General features: G+C 30.8%; 1 protein-coding gene across 1 annotated transcript; it reads right to left on the bottom strand.

Annotated features, from left to right (window-relative positions):
• Window positions 1-5,435: 5,435 nt before the first annotated feature.
• On the bottom strand, window positions 5,436-23,328 carry LOC130447737 (RNA polymerase I-specific transcription initiation factor RRN3). Its single transcript, XM_056784712.1, has 7 exons — window positions 22,646-23,328; window positions 18,545-18,650; window positions 17,082-17,234; window positions 15,372-15,845; window positions 13,001-13,179; window positions 11,291-11,549; window positions 5,436-9,841 (listed from the first exon to the last, which is right to left on the bottom strand). The coding sequence occupies exons 1-7, from the start codon at window positions 23,100-23,102 to the stop codon at window positions 9,652-9,654; spliced, it is 1,818 nt and encodes a 605-aa protein (XP_056640690.1). The 5' UTR covers window positions 23,103-23,328; the 3' UTR covers window positions 5,436-9,651.
• Between the last annotated feature and the right edge of the window lie 862 nt (window positions 23,329-24,190).

Consider the following 24,190-nt stretch of genomic DNA (forward strand, 5'->3'; position numbering starts at 1 on the left):
TTTGGTATTCATACTGCAAGCGACTATTTGTAAATTTTATATGGGATGATTTTAAATTTATAAATGTATCAACTTATCTTTTTTGCATTTGAGTAGAAAAATTCTTTAATTTTCCTATTTTGCAATTTTGTGAAGGATATTTTCGTTCTGTTTGGCTTCACTTCTATATGCAAGTTCAATGTTATGGTACTTAGGCATTATTTCATCAATGCCGGTATAACTTTCTTTAATTTTTTATTTCTTAGACCTTTATATGATAATTTATATTAAATTAATATTTATAAATATTATAAAAAAAATGATTCTAAAACAGAAGAGACCTAAAATCAAGACGATTTAGAAACATAAACATATATAAAATGCATAAGAAATTAAATAAATTTATACCGGCTTGGATGAAATAATTCCTACCTACCATAACATTGAACTTGCATATGGAACTGAAACACGTAAAAATGCTAAAGTAACCTTTAAGTATCACACGACTTACCACCTTTAAGAGGGTATTGTTCTGAAAAATCTACACCGCACACGCTAAAAGGACACACTGGAGTAACCCTCTAAGGTAGTAGAGATCCCATAAGCTGATTAATTTTGACAGGTTTCCTACGAAAACATGTAATATCTACATATCTAACTTCGTTTCTACCGTTAAGAATCCAAAATTTTTCTCTTATCTGGGAAAACGTAAATTGGTTTCCACCATGTAAATATGATGTAAAAATGATAATTTTTTATAAGTAGAGTGGTAAATTTATGCTTCTGAGGTAAGATAATGGAATATTTCTGTCTGAAGCTCAGTTGTGAGTGCTTTAATCTGCCATTAAGCAACCCAACTTCATCTAACATTGCGTGTAATCTAAAAAGCTTACCAGATTTACGGCTTTGACTACCTAACTTTAATACAGTAGGACACTTTGATAACTCCAATTCTTGATGCAATTTTCAAGCATTAAGATTCTTGCAAAATCTTAGAAGATAGGCGATTACTCTGATTAGTTAACTGTAGGTAGATTATAAATTAAAAATATAGCCAAGCTTCCGTGAATCTCGATTAGAAGTATATGTCAATGCAATGACTTCTTTAAGGACCTCAGGAATAGCAATTTGATTTAAAAATTCGTATTGAGATCTCATCTCAATCAAGCTTATATTCCCATTGTAAGATAAGCTTAGCTTTCACTATAATCGAATTTATTAATCCCAGAGGTTCAAACAATTTCGCTACACCTACAAGAACTGAACGGTTTATGACAGGTCAACAGGTCAACAAACCTGGAATGAATAGCTTTGGAGTTCCAGAAAATATCTAAAGTTTTCATTTCCTTCTCCCCATTTATTAACAATGGTTCTGAAGAATCACTTATGGATGCATCATTTGACATCCATTTACGCAGATTGAATTCAGCTTGATGCAAGATGTCAGAGATGTCTTTTGACTGAATAGCTGAATAAATCGTTACAATAACTAGTCAATCCGTAAACGTTAGTATTTAGCTCATAATGCTTTATTTTATCAAATGGACTGTTACGTCACAAAATACGTGCTTCATCGACAGTTATCCTCACTTTAGGACCCGTTTTTAAATCTTAATTCAAACTAAGCCTAGAACTTAGGGCTGTTTCCGTTGAAGACTACTCTAACTTTAGTTGTCTCGTTAGTGTTATGAGAACTGAATCAGGCAAATAAAAAAGATATTTTATTTGGAGGATCAAGTATTGGATTAATTTGTGACATGTGACCCACTTGCTCATATTCTTTTAAGACCGCAGAATATTGTTCACGAAGTCCAGGTTTTTTTTCTAAGGGCTTTTCAGTTGAAATCAGACATTTCTGTGTAATTGTGAATGAATTTCCTGATTTCTGAAAATTTGTGATGTGTGTGTTTGTGATGAATCCGGTCCACTGCGACTTTATTATTTCCAATTTTAACAACTGCTTCGCAAACACATTTGAAGTTTCATCTTGTTGCAAAAATACTCGCATGCTAGTAATAAAGTTTCACTATCACAAAAGATCTACAAAAAAGAGCACATAAATTGAAATGTCACTATCACAAAGGATCACCGAGGTAAAAAAATTTCTCGCGCACGTAGCGGTAATCATCACAAAGATAGAAGGATGTCTTAGGTATCGATCGACATAGATGATGGATCGACATATTGGTTGATTGTCACCTGTGAAATATTATGGTTGCGTCAGAAATTTAATTTGTGACAAAACATGAAAGAAAAACAAAATTTTATTTAATTCCGAGCATTTTCATATTTATTCACCTTTTAAATCTTCTCTGGACTTCTATTTGTAAGTAAATATAACAAAATTGTATCCCAATAATTTATTGGGTCATTGAAATTCTCTAAAGCACGAATATTTTGTGTACAAGGATTTATGAATTTTCTCAAAGAGTGACTGGATTCTTTAGGCAAATTAAGATAATCGAAAAGGTTTTCCAAAGGCTTGTGTCTCTATATTTTTTTACATATCTCTCCTGTAAGGGTAACAGGGCAGCATTATAATTGTCTGTTACATTCAAGGATTGCAAAATATCCGCTGCTCGACTTTTAAGATTTAACTGAAAAGTCTTTTGAATTTTTGGTATATTAGGATCAACATGCACTATTGATTTAAAAATCTGAAAAATGAAGAATGTGACTGAATTTTGAGAAAGTTTCCGCAATTCTTTGGCTTTTACAAATTCATTTTCTTCAATAATGTCAACAACTTATCTATATCGAGAAATAATCATTTTCAAGAGCTTCACCTTCATTTGTTGTTAAATGTCTAAGGAAATTAACTTTTCAAACTGCTAACATTCAAACATTTGGGGATCATTTTGCAGCATTTTTTCTCATGTCCAAATTGACGTGAACTATATGATGAACGTGTTCGTGTGAAATATTCAGTGCTTCAGATATCCGTTTTAGCCCAATTCGACGGTCTGATAAAATCATGTTATGAACTGCATCCATATTTTCGGGGACTGACAGAAACTGACCTTCCCGATCGGTCATCATCTCCAATGGAAAATTTACCTGTTTTGAAGCTTGCAGTCCAATTTTCCACGGTCGTATACAAAGGACATTGATCACCAAGGGTATTAAGGATATCTTCGTAAATCTGCTTACCTACTTGATGATGGCTAGTGAGTCCAATTTTTCGATTTTCACAATTTTGGTGGACATCTTTTTTCTTTTAAGTTATTGCGTAACTCTGGTTTACTTTTTTGACGTCAAACTTTACACTGACATTTCTAATAAGTTATTGTTCGTTGCTATGGTAAAGCAATATTTTGTTTATACAAGGAATTGGTCTAGGCTAACTAGATATCAATACATCCTCGTTTGCGCGATATCCTCTCCCTTCTTTAATCTAAGCTACCCTTACCGGTAACGATCACGGAGAATTAGAGAGTGACTGACCTTTCTTGTATTTATTGATTTGGTTATAGCAATATGATTTTACGTATATAGGTTCGAATTTTGGGTTTTATTTCATTGATTGAGGCTTGTGCATCTCCTTCCAGATGAAAAATTTCAAAGAAATCAATACCAAATTGAGAGATGAAGTCTGTCATTAAGATGGTCGAGTGTTAGTCGCCTCTTTATTTCCAATATTCTATCAGCTCACAATCAATTATCCAGGTAATAAGGGAACAACGAGTTAGATGGTTGGGACACATCTGGATAAAACACACAGTGGAACCTGTCTTTCTCCACTACGTCTAATCATTCTGGATGCATGTCTAGACTATGACACAAAAAATATTTAGCTCAATTCAATCATTGGCTCTCATACATACTATTATCAGTTAACATCTTTAATTAAACAGTAATTAATGGAAATATAATAAAATATGAAAAACCCCGAAAGTATTCACTTTTCCCACTACCCTGGTTAAAAAGGATACAGTGCTCGGACCAAGTTAATACCTATATTTTAATCCCCCAAAACGAAGAACTGAGTTTAATAAACTGAAAAAAAAACTTACTTGAACATAAATAATTATAATAGTAAGACTGTTAGTTGTCACAGATAAATCCAATTTTCAATCAGATTATTGGCTGCTGATTTGGGAGTTGGGGAAGTGACTGTTGGCGATTGGAGACGAAAGTGTGAAGAAATCGAAACTTATGTTAACAAAAGTTTGAGTGAAGGTAGTGTCTCTAGTCGAAAGACTTTGAAGAAAGGTGCCTACGAGCAGACGTCTGAATTCTTTTTTTGTAGTTTTCCCAGCTTCGAGGGATGGGCAGTCCTGTGAGTGGGACGATGCTACAGGCTAAGGCGCTTGAATTTCATAAGAACTTTAAAAACGGCGAGTGAAGGATGGCTGGACCGATAGAAGCAGATACATGGATTAAGGCAGGTATATATTAGTGACGAAAAGCTATCAGCAGACTCATCTGAAATCGCGGAATTTCAAAAGAAAATGGAAGAAATTGTGTTCAAGGTGAGATTAACTTCTGATCAAATCTTTAAATCCGAAACGGGTCATAATTTTCGATGTCCAAGAACTGTGCAGTGGTGGTATTAAGGCAATCTTTCTCCCCCCTATTGTAACCTCGCTTATATAACCTCTAGACCAAGGGGTTCTAGAAAGGATGAAGAGGATTTACTGCCGAAGGCTTCTCAAGATGTTGATTTTGAAATTAGATGAAGGAATAAGTGTTAGGGATGCCTTAATAAAGTCACATTAAGAAATGTGTCATACTGGATTGCGTCAGCGTTCAAAAATCGTGGAAAAATTTATTTGGCATAGACGGACTATGCACGGGTCGGTATAACTCCCAAAATATACACCAACAGACTGAAGGCAATCGACGCTGCTCTTGCTTTCATAGAGCAATAATAATAGTGAACGCTACATGACTTCCTGTCTACAGCGTTGGCGCAACAATGCATCGTCCAAGTGAGGGAAGAGGTTATCTCAGAAGATGATCAAAGACTTTTTTAAAAAATTATCTATGTTTCCACTTTCTTACAGGTCTGAAATTGTGATTATTATATGTTTTTGCTTCCAATAAACCAGTTTTGTAACATTTCATGTCTTTTTTACCATAACTAAACTTAACCTTTGTATTTTCAGTTCTCCCGTATCCGAGGTTGTCCCGATCCCAATTTCCTCTTATAATCGGGAGTCTACTGTAGAAATGATTCAGACTTCATCATATTTTAAATTTGAAACATGTTCAGTACAAATTAATCTGAATTTTCACATTTTTACTATATCCCTTTTTCTCGAGATATATTGATATTTGGTTTGAAATCCTTCCTCGGATACTAACGTAGTGATAAATGGATGGTCCTCTAATAACATTTGAAGGAAAATCTTATGGCAGATACTACTAAAAACATGGTGTACTTATCATTAGTCAATAGATATTGATTGATTTAAATTTTCAAATCGTATGGGGGTAGAAATAATAATCATGACAATCTTTAACATTGTATTTGAATAATAGATTTCGTACAAATCACAGTCGCGTTATAGAGTTAATTTGTTTAAAACTTATTTACATACAAGATTATATTTTATGATTTTTTCAATTTTAATAGTTACTAATTACGTAAGAATTATATAAACACATTTTTTAAAATATACAAAAAACTATGGACAGTTAAATCTCATCTGATATATTTATATCAACTAGGAGTTGATTTAGATTTTTATCGCTGCTGTAAGTAAGTAGATACGTGAATTTTAGTTATTGTAGTGGAAAGAAATTTTCAATATTCTAAGTCGAACATTATCTCTAACCGCTTTTGACAAAAAACTATCTGAATGAACTATTTTTCCATATCATGTAAAAGTTTCTATAAAGCATAAGCCAAAATTGTGAATAATGAAAAAAATTCATACTTCTCTATAACAGGGTATAAAACTAATAAAAAAAAATGGGTTGATGTAACGTAACATTTTGTATTTAAAGGTATCCATATTGAGTCGACATGCTCTGTAGCACAAAAGTGAAAAATAACGTAACAATACATTGAATATGGTCACTTATGGGGACAATTTGGCTAGTCATAATCAACAATATAAAACATATGCACCTAGTGTCTAATAAATCCGAAACTAAATTGGAATAAAAAAATTACATTTCAAATGTGTGCCAAGTATCTGTGTTAAGAAAAATTACAAGGTGTTCAAAAAGTAATATTGTCTGAACCTTCTCATATTACGCAATTAAATAACATTTTACAATATAATAATTCAAAATTGAGCCATTTGCAATTTTTTCGGTTTCCCGTGGTTTCATGACAACTTGAAGTTAGTAAATACAATCATTATAGACACATTGAGTTTTCTGAGTTCAATAGTACAATTGTTTATTTTGAAATGGATCTAATTTAATTTAGATATTTATTATATATAATGTAAATGATTGAGTTTATTTTAACAGACTAGTATTTAACAAGTTAACCTTACTTTTTGGAAAATTGTCTTAGTTAAATAATCAATGGGTGCATTTCACTAAGCACACACGATAATCACGTTTACGATTATGATCTTTCCCGCTCCACTTATAATTTGTAAGTTATTGAATTTTTTAGTGGTGTCCTGATTTACATTAAAATAAAATCAAAATATCTTCTGCGGAGATAGTAAAATGGTGAGTCACAAGAAAGTCTCAAAAGTACTTATAATATCCCATACCGCATCAAATAATGAGATAGATTCTCATGGCTGCAATCTGCGTTGGTCGAGTTTTGAAAATTCCGCTAATTCTTTCAACGCTCACCTCGACCCAGCTCTTGACCCACGTGAACGTTAGTCATGACGTCATAAGACTTTCTCGCCACGACCACAACGATCGTAGTCGCTATTTGGAACGCCCAAAAGAATATTTCAAGCGCCGTGAACGCTTCGTGAAATGCACCGATTAGGTACGTTTCATTAATGCAATGACATATGTAATTATATAGAAAACAAGATCACTTAGTTTATATAGTGAAGAAGTAACTAATGATTTGACAGTAAACCTAAAAAGGAAGATAACTATATTCGTTTTAGGGGATTGAATTCGGGAGTAATTTCGTTTTTTTTTCGTTCGATTTACAAAATATTAGTATTCACAATTTTATAATAGTATAATGTTCACATGTAAGTTTGAGATGAAGCTATTGCTTCAATAGGTGCTCAAGAAATATCAAATTAAACAGTAGCTTAATTATGTGGAAATCATAAATCACAAATTTTTAATATAATCACATTCGTTTCTTGTAAATCATTACAGATTTTGTTATAGTAGCAATTGCATTAAAAAAATAGTTCACTTTTTGTTCCCATATATGGTTACTTGGTTATATGGTAATTGTATATGAAGAAGTATTAGAAAACTTAAACGAGATAATAAATTACAATTTTTGAGGAAAAAAACTAGTTGAGTAAGCTTTTCTGAGTATTTTTAAGAAATTATGTTAGGAAAATATATAAGAGCATAATTATTAACGTGTAAAAATGTATTTAGGGGAGTTTGAGAATATAGAAAACGAATTAGAAGTAATTTGAAAATAAAATCACAGAAATTCACCTCACTTTACGAAATGAAAACATTTATTTGAGAGAAACATTACAGCAAAATTACGTGGGTAATTACCGAAAAATGAAATACAAAAAAAGATTAAACTAACATGTCAGGAATATTGTCAGTTTGTTCACAAAAACTATTTTCTTAGTCTTCATCTTCCGTCACCGGAATTATCAATGGGTTTATTATGTTCGAATAATTTTTCCACTACCTGTTTTCAGTATTCCAGAACTTTTCACTCCTTGTCGTAGTGATTGCCTAATAGGTTATCCACATTCCTTAGTTTTACTCCAATAGGAATTTGCTATTAATATATGACTGGCCTTTTCAGCACAGCTCGCCTCTGATAGTGATGAAGTTCTTTATACCACGCCGTATAATAAAACTTTTGCATTTATTAAATTCATAATGTCACTTTGAAACTGGTTCCAGGATTTATTCACCTGCGGTTTTCCAATCACTGTTAGGAATATCGTAAATATTTAAAAGCTGTACGTTTGTTCAAGAACATTTAGATAATCTTTTGGCTTAACAAATTGGTTCTTTTTTTATTATTTCCTTTTCAATTTTTGCTAACATTCTATCCGGAGGAATGTATGAATGGCCCACCACAGGGAAAACCAGCTCGATTGTTTCCACGATTCTTATGTGGTAAGAGCTTAACCATTTAAAACACATAGACAACAAAATAGTATTGATTAAGTGGATTTAGTGCTATGTGAAACTCAAATTAGATGGAGTAGGTGCAATTTGATTTTATAGCTAATTTTTAAATATAATTTTACATTGGGTTTGGACTGTTATGCGGCCAAATAAATGAACAGGTCAATAGAAAGTATAAATTCCCACAGAATGGCGTTTTTAAGTTGTTTTTACTGAAAATGGATTTCGGGGGCACCAGACAACTAAACTATAAACTATAAAAGATCAGTGGATGAAAATGATTATTTTAAAGACTTGAATTTATTACATGTCGTAGACCTAGAAAGTTGAAAAATATATTGACACCACTATATAATAAATTGCAACTGCAAAATTATCAATATAATTACTCCATTACCATCATGGCTGCTTAAAATTTCTTTCAACAACACAAAGGAACAATAAATTTTACACCTATAGACACGTTTTAGCAGTAGGACTCGTTAGTGTAAATAGTATTTAATTTAATAATAAATATTAGTAAATAAATATTTACCAATAACTTTTCTAGTTTTCCTAGAATATATGACCATATTCAACATTTTTCCACACACATCTTTCTGTTTATAATATCGTTGTTGAATAAATTTAATATATTTTGTTGCAGCTACTTTTCTTGGGAATAAAAAATATTTGATAATTTTCAAAGCAGCTAGAAAGGAAATTCATTTATCAACTAGACATTACGTTTTGGAAGAAAAACCTTAAAAAACGAGAGTATGAATATGAATCAAGTATAAATAAATTATAAAGTTGAAAAACTACACATAATTTTTTTGGTTTTTATTGATGATAAAAATAATTGAAATTTTTGTTCTATAGGAATCTCGAAGGAAACGGTTATTTTTCAGTGAGATCGAACTAAAATAACTATATCAAAATTTGCTTCTAAAATTTTTAGATATGCAAATTGTAACATGACGAGGTAGGGTTCATTTGACTTAACGCTCACAACAATTGTAACTTTACAATCCATCTTGAATAAAATTTTATCCCAGTCAATACTAAATTCACCAAGCCACCTTATTTTTAGCCCGCAGGGCTCAAGATGTGTATTTCACCAATATCAATATAACGCTCACGGCTTTAAGAATTCAAAAAAATATAGTCACACACATAGGCATTCAGAACGTTAAGTGGAACAGGAATTTTAGCAGTGACAGACATCAGTATTGGGAACATTCAATGGAATGTAATTCATGAATTACGTGTTTTACAGTAATTTTATTACACAAAATTTGTTCAGACTTTTATAAATCATATAGTTTTATCGTTATTACTCATCAGACCACACATTGATAACAGTTGTTCTTTTTAAAGGTTTGTAATTTGCTCTATGCAGTTTTCAAAAAATAAAATGATTCCATAAAATCAATTGCGAGCATTGTTCTACGGAACCATGTTTAAGTAATAAAATCATTTGAATTTGAATCCAGGAGAACTTCCATATGAAAATTGATTAGATTTATTTTTGGAAACACTTCCACTATCATTAAATAGAAAATCGTCCGTATCTGTGGTTTCTTTCTTCTCCTCGACTAGATTGGACGTTTCTTCATAAAATTCTTCATATTCTTTATAAATGGGTTGAATCTTCTTACCCGATCTAAAAAAAATAAACTTTTGAGTTTTTGAATTTGATAAAAACCAAATTATCAAACTTTATACAACAATAAGGTCAAAAAATAAGAGGTTGATGGTATGTAAGAAACGGAACAATTTTTTTTGGTATAGCTGAACATTGTTAGTTATGCCGAGTATCTAGGGTACACAGTTACTTTCTCTGATCCAAGGCAGCTATTTCGTTAAATAAAGAAGTTGGTTAATCGGCTTACAGGATTAAAAAATGAAATATAGTCTAAAAAGGTTTAATAAATAAATGTTTTGAAACTAATTAATGAAAAACACAAACTGAAAAATAACTAATCATTTTTAACTGTCGTATTTCATTTTTTAACATTAACAACCATACTTTATTTAGAAATAACATAGCTTCCTAAACAGTCATTCAGAAAATAAAACTGAACATAAGACAATTCTTAAACTTTATCCTTATGTTTACTAACTAACATAAACCTTTTCTTTCTAGCCTTCATTCTGGCAAAATCGTCAATGAATCAAATTATATTGTTTTCAGTCGTTTCATATTAGACGCCGAGTAACACCAAATGATTCAGTCTGTTTTCACCAGTAGTCGCAAGTAAGCGATTCTATATTAATGATAACTTGTTAAAGGCTCTTTCACCCGACGCTACACTAACTGGTGCTAGTGCTAGTGAATAGCGCATAACATAATAGCGACTGTAGCATATAACTTTTTGTTTGTGCCCACAAAAATAAAAAGTTTGGATTGCTTAAAAACCTTAAAACTTATATCCTGATCCAGGCAACCCACAAGTTCCTGTGAATATGGTTCCAGCAAGTTGAAGTACTGCCCCACTATCAAATAAATATCTGATAGTACCTGAACCAAAGTTTTCCAAATCGGAGAATAGGGAGGCGCTTATCGATAGAATAACTAGCACGATCTCCTAATCTGACGCCATTTTTGTGGGGCATACAAAACTAACTCTCAAATTAGACTAATCATGCTTGCGACTATATCAGTCACGCTTGCAATTAGATCAGTTACGCCTGAGATGTTGAGTAACGTTAAAAGAAATTTCTATTGCAGATTAGCATGTTGTCAAAATAGAGCATTTTGAACATCTACTTTATTGAAAATAATACATTATTAAGAAATTATCAGTTTTACTTATTAATTTTTAGAGTAATGTAGCGAATTTGTGATATAAGATAATTCTCTTTTTTGAATATTAATTTGTATTGGTCACTGTCACATGACATCCTGTACATTTTTTTTGAAAAAATGCTTATTTAAATATACAAATCTACGTGCCCAAACGTTTTTCCCAGCACGTCGTCAATTATTTATTAACGAATTTATTTCATGTGGCTGTTCCACACAGCATAATTGCTAAGTATGGATAAAACTACAATTACAAGGTGATTTTGGATATTTTTTCCCCCTTTAATAAATGTATATATCTTTTACCTTTTTAAAATGAAAGGGTCGAATGGAAAAAAAGCATCTAAAACGTTATTAGACATGACGATACTGCCTTTTTCATCTTGATATATTGTAGGTAAAGTATTCCTTGTATTGTGTTCTATGATAGAATAACAATAGGCTATTTGATATTTCCTAGTGACCGCAGCAAAATTTTGAACAACAGCTGGTTGACAAACCCTTAATGGATTTAATCGTGAAGTTACAATTTTACCTAAGTTGAGACATTCCAAAAAGGTTATATCTGAAATAAAAATTCAAATTATTAACTATTTTCATTTATTGAGGTTTTATTATCAAGGTGTAATATCTGTCCATGTTCTAATTTTGGAAACAATGGCTACAAATCCATTGTTATTTATTTGAAAAGTTATAATCACTAGCATTGATAAACAAAATTTGCTTCATAATCAAATTTTTACTGAAAACAACTTCTTCACGCTGGTAACAAGCATATGCGAAGCTTTTAAGCCAAAATTCGCCTCCTAAAATCGACCTAGCAATTCATGTTCGATTGTTGTCAAGTATGAAAATCAAATGAGTAAATAAATTCTCATTGTCATATCTATATTAAACAATACCTTCAATGTTATGGTAAAAAATCAAAGTCAATTTCTATTGTTAACATCTGGCTATAATTTTTTTGGATTTCTTTTCATTATTGTTTACCAATAGACAGTTGAGTAACACTGGATTTTCAATTAGGGGCTTGAAGGAAGAAGGTAACAAGTCACTAAGTCACATATTTGTAAATCATAATTATTAATCATACATAACATTTTTTTGCAGTACTATATTTATACATAAATGTATCAAAATAATCAAACAAATCAAATAAACTATTACTAGGTAACAAAAAACTTTTTTGGGAAAAATGTGGTTTATGGCATTTTTTAACCTAATAGTTAGGCTCTATTAGAAAGTAAATAATGATTCTCTTAACATCACACAAAATAAACTGAAAAAAAACTATTCTCCTTCGTCATCGTTACGATCCATGATTCTATATTATCTTTGTATAATATGTCGGTGGCCTCTAATTGAACATCTTCTACACCTAATTGCGCGTAAAACCCATGAGAAATAGGAGGGACAAAAGGTAGTAATTCCTTGAGATCTTTCATAATGTATAATGCATTAACATGAAGAAACCAATAGCTACGGTCACACTTAAAGAAAAAATCTACTGATTTTATTTTTCATGTTACTGAATAACGTCAAATAAAAAAAAATCTAGTAAAAAAATGAGGTGATAAGCTATGATTCACTTGAAAAAGTTACTTCTGTCTTGCTTGAAAGGGAATAAGCGACATGTTTTTTATACATACTGTAATATCAATTTCTTCTTTAGATCCACTATCATAACTTTATTCCACATACACTTCATCCTTTACACTATCATCTGATCCGAAGTCCGATACAGAACTAGCAGAACTATCACTGTTTCGGAGCACTTTACGCTTAACACCTGCTGAACTTGTCGATACTATTTCAAATTACATGTGGCTTTTCTTCTTCTTGACCAATAAAACACAATTCAAATGGCTAGACGCAAGAACGAATCTTTTACCCTGCGTTGCCAAATATTGAAGGATTTGTGTGCAAATAGGTCTGGGGCTTGTTACCTCTATGAACTTATACTATGTTAAGACACTACCATGCGTAAAATGTATATTGTATGGAAAATTCACTTACTTTTTTTTGAAGTAACAAAGTCCTTATGCCTGAAGGCTATAATATAAAATAAAGCTTGACAAACACTGTAAAATACTGAATGAGATCGAATATCTGAATTAACGTATTCTAAACCATCTTGTGCTAAAATATAACTGTGTATCCATTCGGCTAATTGCTGTAATGTACCCTTTAGCATGCTGCAATTGAAAGTAAAATAGAATAAATAAATCTCTCTCGACATAAAAAAAAAACAATGGATTGTATCAACATTAATAAAAAGTAAAAATATTTTATTTCAATTCAAGTGAAGTACAAATTGTTAAAGAGGAGATTATTATGGTTATCACCAAAGTTTTAATTTATTTAAATCCAACAAATAATGCTTAAAAACTATCACTGTAACCAAAAAGATTAGATAGGGAATTCTCCATATTGTATGACCAAGAAGCTCCTCAGATGAGAAAAGCCATTTCTTTTGAATTTACTATTAGGTAGAGCTCATGGGATTAAAAAGACAAAATAGCAAAATTCGAACAAGAAAAAGAGAAGAAATTAGCTGGAAAAACGATACAGCTCTAATTAAAAAAAATAGTGTTTCAAAATAAGAAACAGAACATTTGAAACTTGAACTGGAATCTTGCAAACAGAAATCGATTAATATTCTTTCAATAACAATAAGCAAAAACAAGTAACTGATATCATTTTTTAAAATGAAGGAAATTTTGATAAATATTTCCCCAGATATAATATATGGTACAATAAAAATGAAAGAAATAGAAATTTTAGTATACAAATATTCGATAATAAATTCATTTCATAACTTCAACAAGTTAGTTTTGAATTAATTGACAAAGAAAGATCAAGAAATACTCTCCTTTGTAGAAATGTTAGGATTAAATAAAATGTGTATCAAGAAATTACTTTTAAATCGTCGCAGAAAAAAAATTAAAATTGAACATTTGAGTTCAGACATAGATATTTTGAATGCTATTGCTCAGAGAAAACATATTTGTAAACAAATGGAAGTCAAACACAAGATAATCTGTGACTGTGACACAAGTGACTTGAAAAAATGAGGTACATGTAAATTAGAAACACAACTAAAGACATTAAATAAGCGATATAGTGATCCTATAAATACAAATTTTATTTATAATATTTATTTCTAAGTACCTACAATTTTTAACGACATCTTTTATTTGTTTTTCTTTTGTTTCAAATTCGATGTATTTTCAATTAAGAAAAATTTGAAGTAACCAACTTTTTTTATTCAAGCATTTTCAATAAAGATGTATTAATTAATGAATATATTTTTTTGTGGAGATTCTTAGCTTTTTACACAACTAAACATCATTCAATTACACAATTGTTTCCAAAATTTATGAAATGTATATTTTAGTAATAATACATATTCTATATTTTTTTTTATAGTGGCAAAAGGAACAATAGAGTAAATACCTATAAAAAAGAGCATTTTAATTTAATTTGTTAACAAGAATTGTACATTGTAATCATAACATATTAACAGTCATTAAATTTAATTTCAAAGAGAATATGGATGATTGACTAAGACAAAACAAAACAACATGTTCACCTAAAAAATGCACAGCTGCAAGCCCTCATCAAATGATATCACATGATACTCGCCACACTTTCCCGCTTTGCTGACATTATGTGCTATTAACATTGGATGAACAAGATAGATTTTTCCAGATCAATAAAGTTGGGAGCAGAAGAGCAGAAAACCAAATTACTTTTAACATATTTGAAATATTGAAAACGAGACTTAGTACAAAAACAAAAATTATTTCGATTGACACACAATACTCTTATATTTTGTCAAAAAATTCCAACAAATTTTATTTAAAAAATAGTGAACTAATGGCTGCTGACACGAAAATATTATAGCAATTCTGTGCCAAAGAGATGAATTTGGTAAACTATTATAATATTAATAAATCATTGTTAAGATATGAGCAAAAATATAGCCTTATTTTTTAAAATGAACTTTCTTTGATATTGTTTAAATCTTTCAGAGACCTTCATTAACTTAACCAGTCACACATTGACATTTATTGAATCCTTAAGGATTCGAGACATAAAGTTTATAAATGTCCAATTATTATCGTACAAAAGGAATCAAGAAACTCCTATGACTCATATTATGAATAAGTTCTATGAATGTAGTTACCCAAGTTATTAAAATCTCCGAATTATACTATGAATTTCAAAAGCATGTTACATACATATGTTTAAGTGACAACAGTTGTTGAATAAGTGCTAACTAGAATGTGGTGAGTAACATTTAGCATTGTGTTTAATTGGTATTGTTTGTCTGACAAAAATATATTTACTGCACATGAAATATGGTACATAAAAGAATACTCACGCTAATGGGATGAAATTTCCTCTAGCTACCAGACTAGCAATATAGTTAACAGCGCTCTGTCTTAAAATCGGAGCTACGTTAAGATTACAAACTTTTTTCCATAAATAATTCAGAAATGCTTCTGATATACTATGTTTAAAACTACCCAATAAAAACATTGTAAATTGTAGGTGGTGCAAATTATAAGTGGGCAATATAATATCATCAAATATATGCAAGATATCAAAATACAACTTTTTTGTTTTTTCCCAATGCAAACCTTCACAATCATAGCATTCGGAAATTAAGTGATTGAAAATTTTATCCAAACATATGTCTAAAGTATGTGCTAATTCATGTCTATTAACTTTAGTAAACCCTGTGGTTGTTGTCTTAACAGATTTTGAATCCTCATCCATTGCAAATATATCTTCTTCGGAATTTAGATATTTTTCTATATCCTCTTTTGGCGCATTAACATCCATTATAATTAATCTAAAAATATAAGACATAATTGTATTAAAATATAGCTGTAATGTTCCTAAATTCGGTCTATATAAAGTGAATGAGTTAATTAAGAATTGAAATGAATATGTCGGATACGGAAGAATGTTGGCAAAAATTACAAAACTGGTCACTCTTGATTTTAAAATGCCCATGTTCTACCTCGCAGTTGATAGGAATTATGTCACTTATTAATTCTTCAGCAGTTCACAACGTTTGTCACGTAAAGACAATTACCAGGTTTGTAGAGGAAACAGGAAACTTTAAATACATGAATACATGAATTTCTGTAATTAACTACTATATTATATTATAATATTAACAACTTCACAATATTGGAAACGATTATTAATTCTTAAATGGCAGTTTACTGCTAATTCCGAAAATTTTGCACATTTTGTTTTTGTGAACCCGAAGAAAATTTAGAATTTGTATTTGTTTTTTAAATATTTTAAGGGCATTATGATTAATTTTCAATTCGGAACTAAGTTGCCTAAAACTAATAGTAGCGTCAATATGCAAAACAGTGAGTACACTCATTTTGGGAATCAACTTCTCTCAATTCCTCTGATTCTTCAAATGGATGTTTATACAAGATTTAGATGGAACAGATACTACGCCATATTTATGAAATACTTTTTTTATAATTATTAACAAAGGGATTATTTGATACTATTTGCTGTAAAGTACAACTCTGTCACTAATTGTATACACTGAAGCTATCACGGAAAAAAATTATTGACTAATTATTCTAATAGTTGCAATGCTATGAAATAAAAAAAAGATTGTGGTCACGAAATATAAAAAATCACATTAATAATCTAGCTTCAATATATAAACAATACCAAACTAAGTCTCTTGTATCGTTTTCAAATATTTTAATAGGAAACAATTTGCTTTAAAATGGTTATTATTTTATGGTAATATAAATTAGAACATGGGTATTTTAAAACAAAAATTGACTTGCTTTGTAATTTTTGCAAATATTCTTCGCTCTCCCAAATAATCAATTGAGTTAATAATTAAGACATTCAGGGTATAATACAATAAAAGCACATTGTTCTAAGGAACATTACTGAGGATGTGAGGAAAATTAGTAATTTTAAATAAATGACCTACACGGAAATGATATATCAAGAGAATTTTCATGTAACAATAAGATAAAAGATTTTTTCATGGTGGATTAAAAAAAATTCTGTATTTTCGATGGTGTAATTTATTACTTACTTGGAAAATATTAACCTTAAAATTTCAGGTCTTAGAGTTGGTTGATATTCTAGAATCCAAAGTAGATTATGAACATACACTTCATGAACATGAGTAGATCTATTATAATATGGGAATTGATTCGATATGGAAGACAGAAACAATTCTTTACACCTAAAATAAAGCACAAAATTATTATTCTATTAAACCTACTGAACATGATATGTAAATTAATACTAAAAATGAATAGTTCCATAAAATATTGCTGCTTTTTAGGCTCTCTAGATCTAATATTTTTGGATGGATCCGTCTCTGTCAGTTAGACTAGGCTTTTACTGTTGTTCTATCTTTAGTTTTTTCTTGTCGGCATTTCATTCTCACCCTGTGTAAATTCTGTTTCACTTCCTTCCATTTTGATATCAGTCTTCCTTGTCTTGTTGTTCCATCTGGCTTCCAATGTAGTATAAATTATGTAATGACTTTCTTGCCGCTCCTTCAAATATGCCCTATTTTGAATTTGATCTAATTCTTTATTCTTCTGATATCATAATTGATCCTAATATGGTTCTTATAACCTTTCTTTTAAATATCCTCAAGTTTTATTCAACTTTAGATATTATAATAGCTGAATATAGTAGAATTGGTCTAATCATTGTATTGTAAATTTCTGTTCTGAGACTTTTTTGTTTTTATTTCATATTTTAGTAGCTTTTACTGGCATAGAAAGCTTTGTTTGTTTTTAATAATTTTTTTTTTGGATTTCTTGCTATCCTATACCGAAATTTTAACAAGGTATCTAAGCTACTTTTCCAAATTGTCTTGTTCCTATTTTGCTCGTTCCAGTCATATTTTTGTTTTTCCTTTGATTATTTTGAGTCCCATCCTTTTAACACATTAAATATACTGTTGTTTTGTTGTACTGAAACTAATGAGCAGAAATTGATTCTGTTTATTTTATTTTTAGTATATTAGCATACTTTATACTTTTTTGCATAATTTGTTGGAATTTCAGCACTCTAAATACATATAAGTGTGTTGGAACACATTCCGGCTAACATATTTATTGGCAAAAACTTTTTATTTGTACTTTGTGGTGGTACTTCTTCTACTTAGCCAAATTTAATGTTTCATATTACAAACGATTATCATATCATATCATAAGTATAAAAATAATTATAATGAGAGAGATTGGATTTGGCAAATAATGCACAATGTCGTTTAAATTGTAGTACCCTTAGATATAATTTCCAATATTATTATGCATTCATAACAAGCAAACTTATTAATTGATGACATTTATTTTTTATTTCTCAGACCTATTTATATCAATTTTCTTATATAAATCAGCTCGAATTTAGCTCTAAATGTACTATGAAGCACAATTACCCATGGATCAACTCAGCAATATTGAAATGTTTTACAGGCTGATAGAAACAATAGCTATCAATTCTATACAAATATAAAGAAAACTTGCAGCAACTCACATTGGGACTATAGCTAATAAGATATTGAACAAGGTATGGATGTGTAAATATTTCCCACAATCCTCATCTGTGGGCATTCCATCTGGCCAATCGGGTTCAACTGGACCTAAAAAATTATGAATAGTTCATACTCTAAGTGATTATAGCATTAAAAAAATAATTTCTCAATAGCAAAGAGCCTTTATGATAATAGACGTATGAGGTGTGATCAAATATAATAAATTAAATTTTACTGATTGTCAGTCTGCTACTGTAGTGAGGTTGTGTTGTATCATGATACATGGATCTTAAAAATGCATAACATCAAGCTTTGTTTCAAGTTAAATATGTTGAAATCAGTCTTTGATAATAATACAATGAATTTGAATGATTCAATTAAGAGTGATTTAAAAGTGTTAATGAGCCAGTCAAGGAGGAACAGTTGAGATGTCCTCCTTAAAAACACATGGGATGGTGTTTTAATTAATGTGTTTATACAGATTGAATTGCACTGCCAAAAGATTTACCAAAGGTACTGAGTTCTCAATAGAAAATTTGTGACTCACTTTGCTTAAATGTTTCATAAATCGAAGTTAAGCCCCAAGGTCATTGTGTCTTCAATACTGAGGGATTATTGCAATCATTCAAAAGGAAAGAGCTGAAAACTTAGATTTTCACAGGGGGTACTGGAAGGTTTTCTTCTTCATCATGACAATATTCTAAAAATTGCATTTGATTCTCGAGTTTTTGGCCTCTATAATCTTCTTGTCTCTTCACATCTCCCTTACTTGCCTATGACCTCTGGTTCTTCCCAAAAATTAAAAAAAAAGTGATTTTATGCCATCCTTAACACTGAGGAGGCCACAACAAAACAGAGGAAAACAGTTTATAGAAGAGCCTTCTAGAAACGCTCCAGTCATGAATGCAACATTGGGATACATGCATTGCTAACAAAGAGCAGTAATATGAAGAAGAATAATTCAGATTTTATAATACCTTTCTTTCAGGAAACAAACGATAGACAACATAACCGGAATTATTTTTTAAATGCTATATATTTACAAAACAACCTTATTCCCTTCAAAATATTCTCTATTACAAGTAATACATTTGTCCCAGCGGTGCTTCCACTGTTCGAAACATTGTTTGAACTCATCTTTAGAGATGGCTGCAAGCTCCTGTCTCGTTCTTTTCTTAATGTCTTCAATGTTTTCAAATCACCGTCCTTTCATGCCCCTTTTCATGCATGGAAACAAGAAAAAGTCGCACGGAGCCAGGTCAGGCGAGTAAGGTGCGTAGGGCAGCGTAACCATGTTATTTTTAACCAAAAACTGGCTAACAGTGAGGGCTGAGTGTGCAGGTTCTTGTCATGGTGGAAGAACCAGTCACCTGTTTGCTGAACTGAGCTCCAAGATATTCCACTGATTTCAGACAGTTGATCAATTATCTGTCGACGGTCTGTGCGCACAAGCTCTCGAATTCTTTCAACATTTTCATCGATTCGGACAGTTGATAGACGTCCAGAGCGAGGTTTGTCATCACTCGACATGTCTCCATTTTTAAATCGAAAAAACCACTCATTCACTTGAGTTTTCCCCATAGCATCATCTTTGTAAGCAGTTTTCAACATTAAAACAGTTTCAGCAGCGTTTTTACCGAGTAGAAAACAAAATTTCACAGCGGCACGTTGTTCACTTCAATTTGCCATCATAAAAAAACGAAGCAGCAGTGAAACAGCACTAGCAAAAATGCTCACTAGTGATGAACAGAACATGGCCCGCGCGGCACTGAACTGGCGACGATTTGCGCTAGGCAGGCCCTAGCGGCAGAAATCAGTACTACAAAAGCTCCACCCATGGCAATGCTATTCCAGTTAGTTTTGAGTACCTCCTCGTATACATATTAAGGAGCTTAATAGAAAGTAAAATAGAACAGGGAGGAGAACAATCAATTTGAAAGATTCATTCGACTCAATAGATAGAAAAACCATATGGGATAGTATGAGAAAAATGGAAATCACTAGAAAAATACCGAGGGACAACAAAAGGAATATATGAAAACGTAAGAGGGAAAGTTCAAATAGATGTAAGATCAACGGAGTTTAGGATGGAGATTAGAGTAAAACAAGGGGATAGACAATCCTCTTCTATGTATACTTGTCAGTGATAGGATGATAAAAACAATAAAGAGAAGATATATAAACTGGAGACAATAATTGGCTACAGAAATCTAGAACTGGTAAAAATAGACAGATTAGTATTTGTAAACAACTTATATAGACTTAGGGTTCACGCCAGCAATGAAAATTTAGTGGTCTAAAAGGACCACCAAGTTATGATTTAGTGGTCCAAAAATATAACGTGGTAGACAAAAGTAAAAAAATTAACATATGCATGCTACACACACTTTTATACATATTTTTACAGCATATATAAATTCTTTTATGCAAAAACAGCACAGTAAATATAAAACATAGGTTTTTTTAAAAATATTTTGGGCGACAAATTTGTCGTCGATGTGTATGATTTTGGCGACATTTCTCGATGATTTGGCGACAATTGTCGCTATGTCGCCATGCTGGCGTGAACCCTATATATAGTAATTGTAAATACATTCAAGTAAATGGAAGAAAAAGTACACATGGATAAAGACAATTGAAGACCGGAGAAGGAAGTAAATATCAAGAAATGCAAAATTGTAATAAATCAAAAAAGGAAGCATGAGCAAGATTTAATAATGAAAGGACAACGAATAAATAGAGTGTCAACTTTTGAATATCTGGGAGTCATTTTCACAGAAGATGGTAAAATGTATATAGAGATAGCAAACAGAATACGAAAAGTAATGGGAAACATTGAAAGAAGGCAGAAACGTCGGTAGATCACCAATTTATACCATACTAAAAGACATTTCTAGTCCATCTGCATATGTTAAAAGGTAAATTATGTTTGGTTGGGCAAGTAGTGCATTCAATTTGATAATTGACAAAGGTATGATGGAGTAGATAAAATCATGTACCAAAGTCGAAGCTTGTCAAGTTTTGAATAATAAAAATGGATGGTTAAAAAATCAAAATTTTATATGCTAGAGGAGCATATGATGCGAAAAAAATTTGAAGTGCTCATATTTGTGGTCTGCTAAGTGGGGTCCGGCTTTTTTGTCTAGACAATGTCTAGAGATAAATTTATAGACATACTCCAATTCATACATATTATTAAAAAAAAAAGAACGCAGACTGAAGACAGACAAATTTGCCTTGATTTCAAAAGTATGGGCTAAATTTATAAAGAATAGTCAGGCTTCTTATAAACCTGATAACCCATTGTGCTAAGTGTAATAGAAATGTTTGTGGAAAATGTGTTTTTTGTAAAAAATTTCATTTTCTTGTATCAGTCAAATTGGCTAACTTCAGTAAAAATAGGTACCTATGTAATCAACATCCATAAATCTAGTGTTATTTAAATAAATTTTTTCTGAAAAAAAGAAATAAGAGAAGACTTAAAAACAAAAGTATGCAACTCAATAACTGTACCCATGTAATATATGGAATCAAAACTTGAGTAATGAACAAAAACATTCAAGCAGCGGAAATGAAGGAACTGAGAAAAATAGCAGGAAAAATGAGGGTGGATAAGATAAGAAATGAGGTAGAAAAGATGTAAGAAAATCAGTAAAGGAAAACATAGGAGAACATGGATACAAGTAGCACAGGAAGGGAGAAGACAAAAGGAATCCCAATACTCTGACCCTTAAAAGGGCATATAGAGTTCCAAAGATGATAATACCTTCCCACTTTGTTTTTAATAAAATAATTCAACATATGTTTTGATCACACTTCATACATAGGAATATCATAAACCGACAAGAAAATACCTCACATTTTTATAATATATATAACTGTATGTCACAAACTATAGTAAATTATGATTTTTTTAGTCAACAATCCATAAACACATAAATCTATATTTTTTAATTAAAATTCTACTGCTAAAAAACGTGCTGAAAGCAAAAAAGATAATGCTGAAAATATGCTAATGTATAAAATTTCGCTACTGATAATATGCTCTGAAAAAATTGTATAGTTAGTTAATTCAAAAAATGAAAGTTTTAATTGAAACTTACTTGGCCAAAATAGTCGAACTAGCTTTTCTATTACCATCTTGGAATGATAGTTATGAGCAGACAATAGATCAACAATAAATGTTTGGTATTCTGAAACCACGGCAACACTTTTGGTTATCCATTCTATTGAAATAAGTGCTTCTACAAATAATCTCAATGTTTGATTCAGTAAAGATATACACTCTGACGCTTCTTTTAATAAAGCAGAAATATCCGAATCTGTGAGTTCGGCGTCTCTAATCATGATGACTAACTGTTCATATTCACGAGAAACACCATTCAATGAGAACTCTTCCAAAATAGACTTTACTTTTTCAGAGTGAGGCAACACAAACCTGACCTTTGTAGGTGTATTTTGTATTTCACTTAATCTACTTTTTAAAGTTTTTGATTTTTTAAGTATTGAAGAAGGTGTATTTGATCTGCTTAAACTTCGGCGAGATCCCTTTGAAGACATTTTTACTATCACTTTTTATAATACTTACAAATTTGACAAAAATAGTATTTAAAGGGTTAATTTAAACGCAGATTATTGTTGGTTTTAGTATAGCAACTTAAAATTGAAAAAAAATATAAACTATTTTAACAACTTCACACGTGCTTAACTTGTTCAGTCTTGAATTTTAAACGTCAGATTATTACTCCATTTAGTACAAAAAGTCTTCTGTCAAATAGCTTTGTTCGCTGGTCGGTTTCACAGATCACTTACATTGTGGTGGTACGAGAGTGTAATTTCCCGACACGGCAATACCCACTATTTACAATAACTGACATTGGTGTTAACACTTCTCGTTAACCTAACCATTACAATTTACAATCATAGAAAAAATTTCTTGTTTACAATATACGATATATACCAGTTTTAATATGACATATTAGAGAACTTCATATGGAACATTTTGAATCTGTTTCATATGCTAAAAAGGTGTGGGGTTTCAAATGCTTAGAACCTAATTGTGATACATCCTATCAACAAGGACAATTTTTAATTGATCATTGTCCTTTCCCATTTTAATTACTTTCCCAGGTTTGTAGCATCCCTGAATTATTCTTTCCGTATAATAAATGTACCTAACAAATTATGTATACTAATTCAATAAAAAATTAAAAAATATCGATGAAACTTTTTTTATCCAATAAAATTCATTTTAATATATAACATATTAATTATATCTTGCAATTCGAATGGTCTTCTGCTCGATATCACCAGAGCAGATCCATTTGCAACATCTTAGTTTCCAATCGTTCTGTGTCAGACAAATTAACTGTTTTTTTTTGTGGAAAAGAAATGTAATTGTGGGTTAATATATCTTTTGTTTGTATTTTTTTTAGTGACAAAGGTACTCTGTTTTGTCTCAATATTATGTGGTAAATTGGATAAATTTTCAACTAAGTATATTTAATTATAGTAATTGATAAATGAGAAGTCCTTTTAAAAAATTATATTTACTAAGTCAAATTACAAATTAACTATCCCGATAATGTTTGTTTGGTACAACAGTATTATAGTTATAGCTTCAACTAAACTTACAGTAGAAAAAATGA

This window comes from Diorhabda sublineata, chromosome 8, assembly GCF_026230105.1.
Source record: "Diorhabda sublineata isolate icDioSubl1.1 chromosome 8, icDioSubl1.1, whole genome shotgun sequence".
Lineage (NCBI taxonomy): Eukaryota > Metazoa > Arthropoda > Insecta > Coleoptera > Chrysomelidae > Diorhabda > Diorhabda sublineata.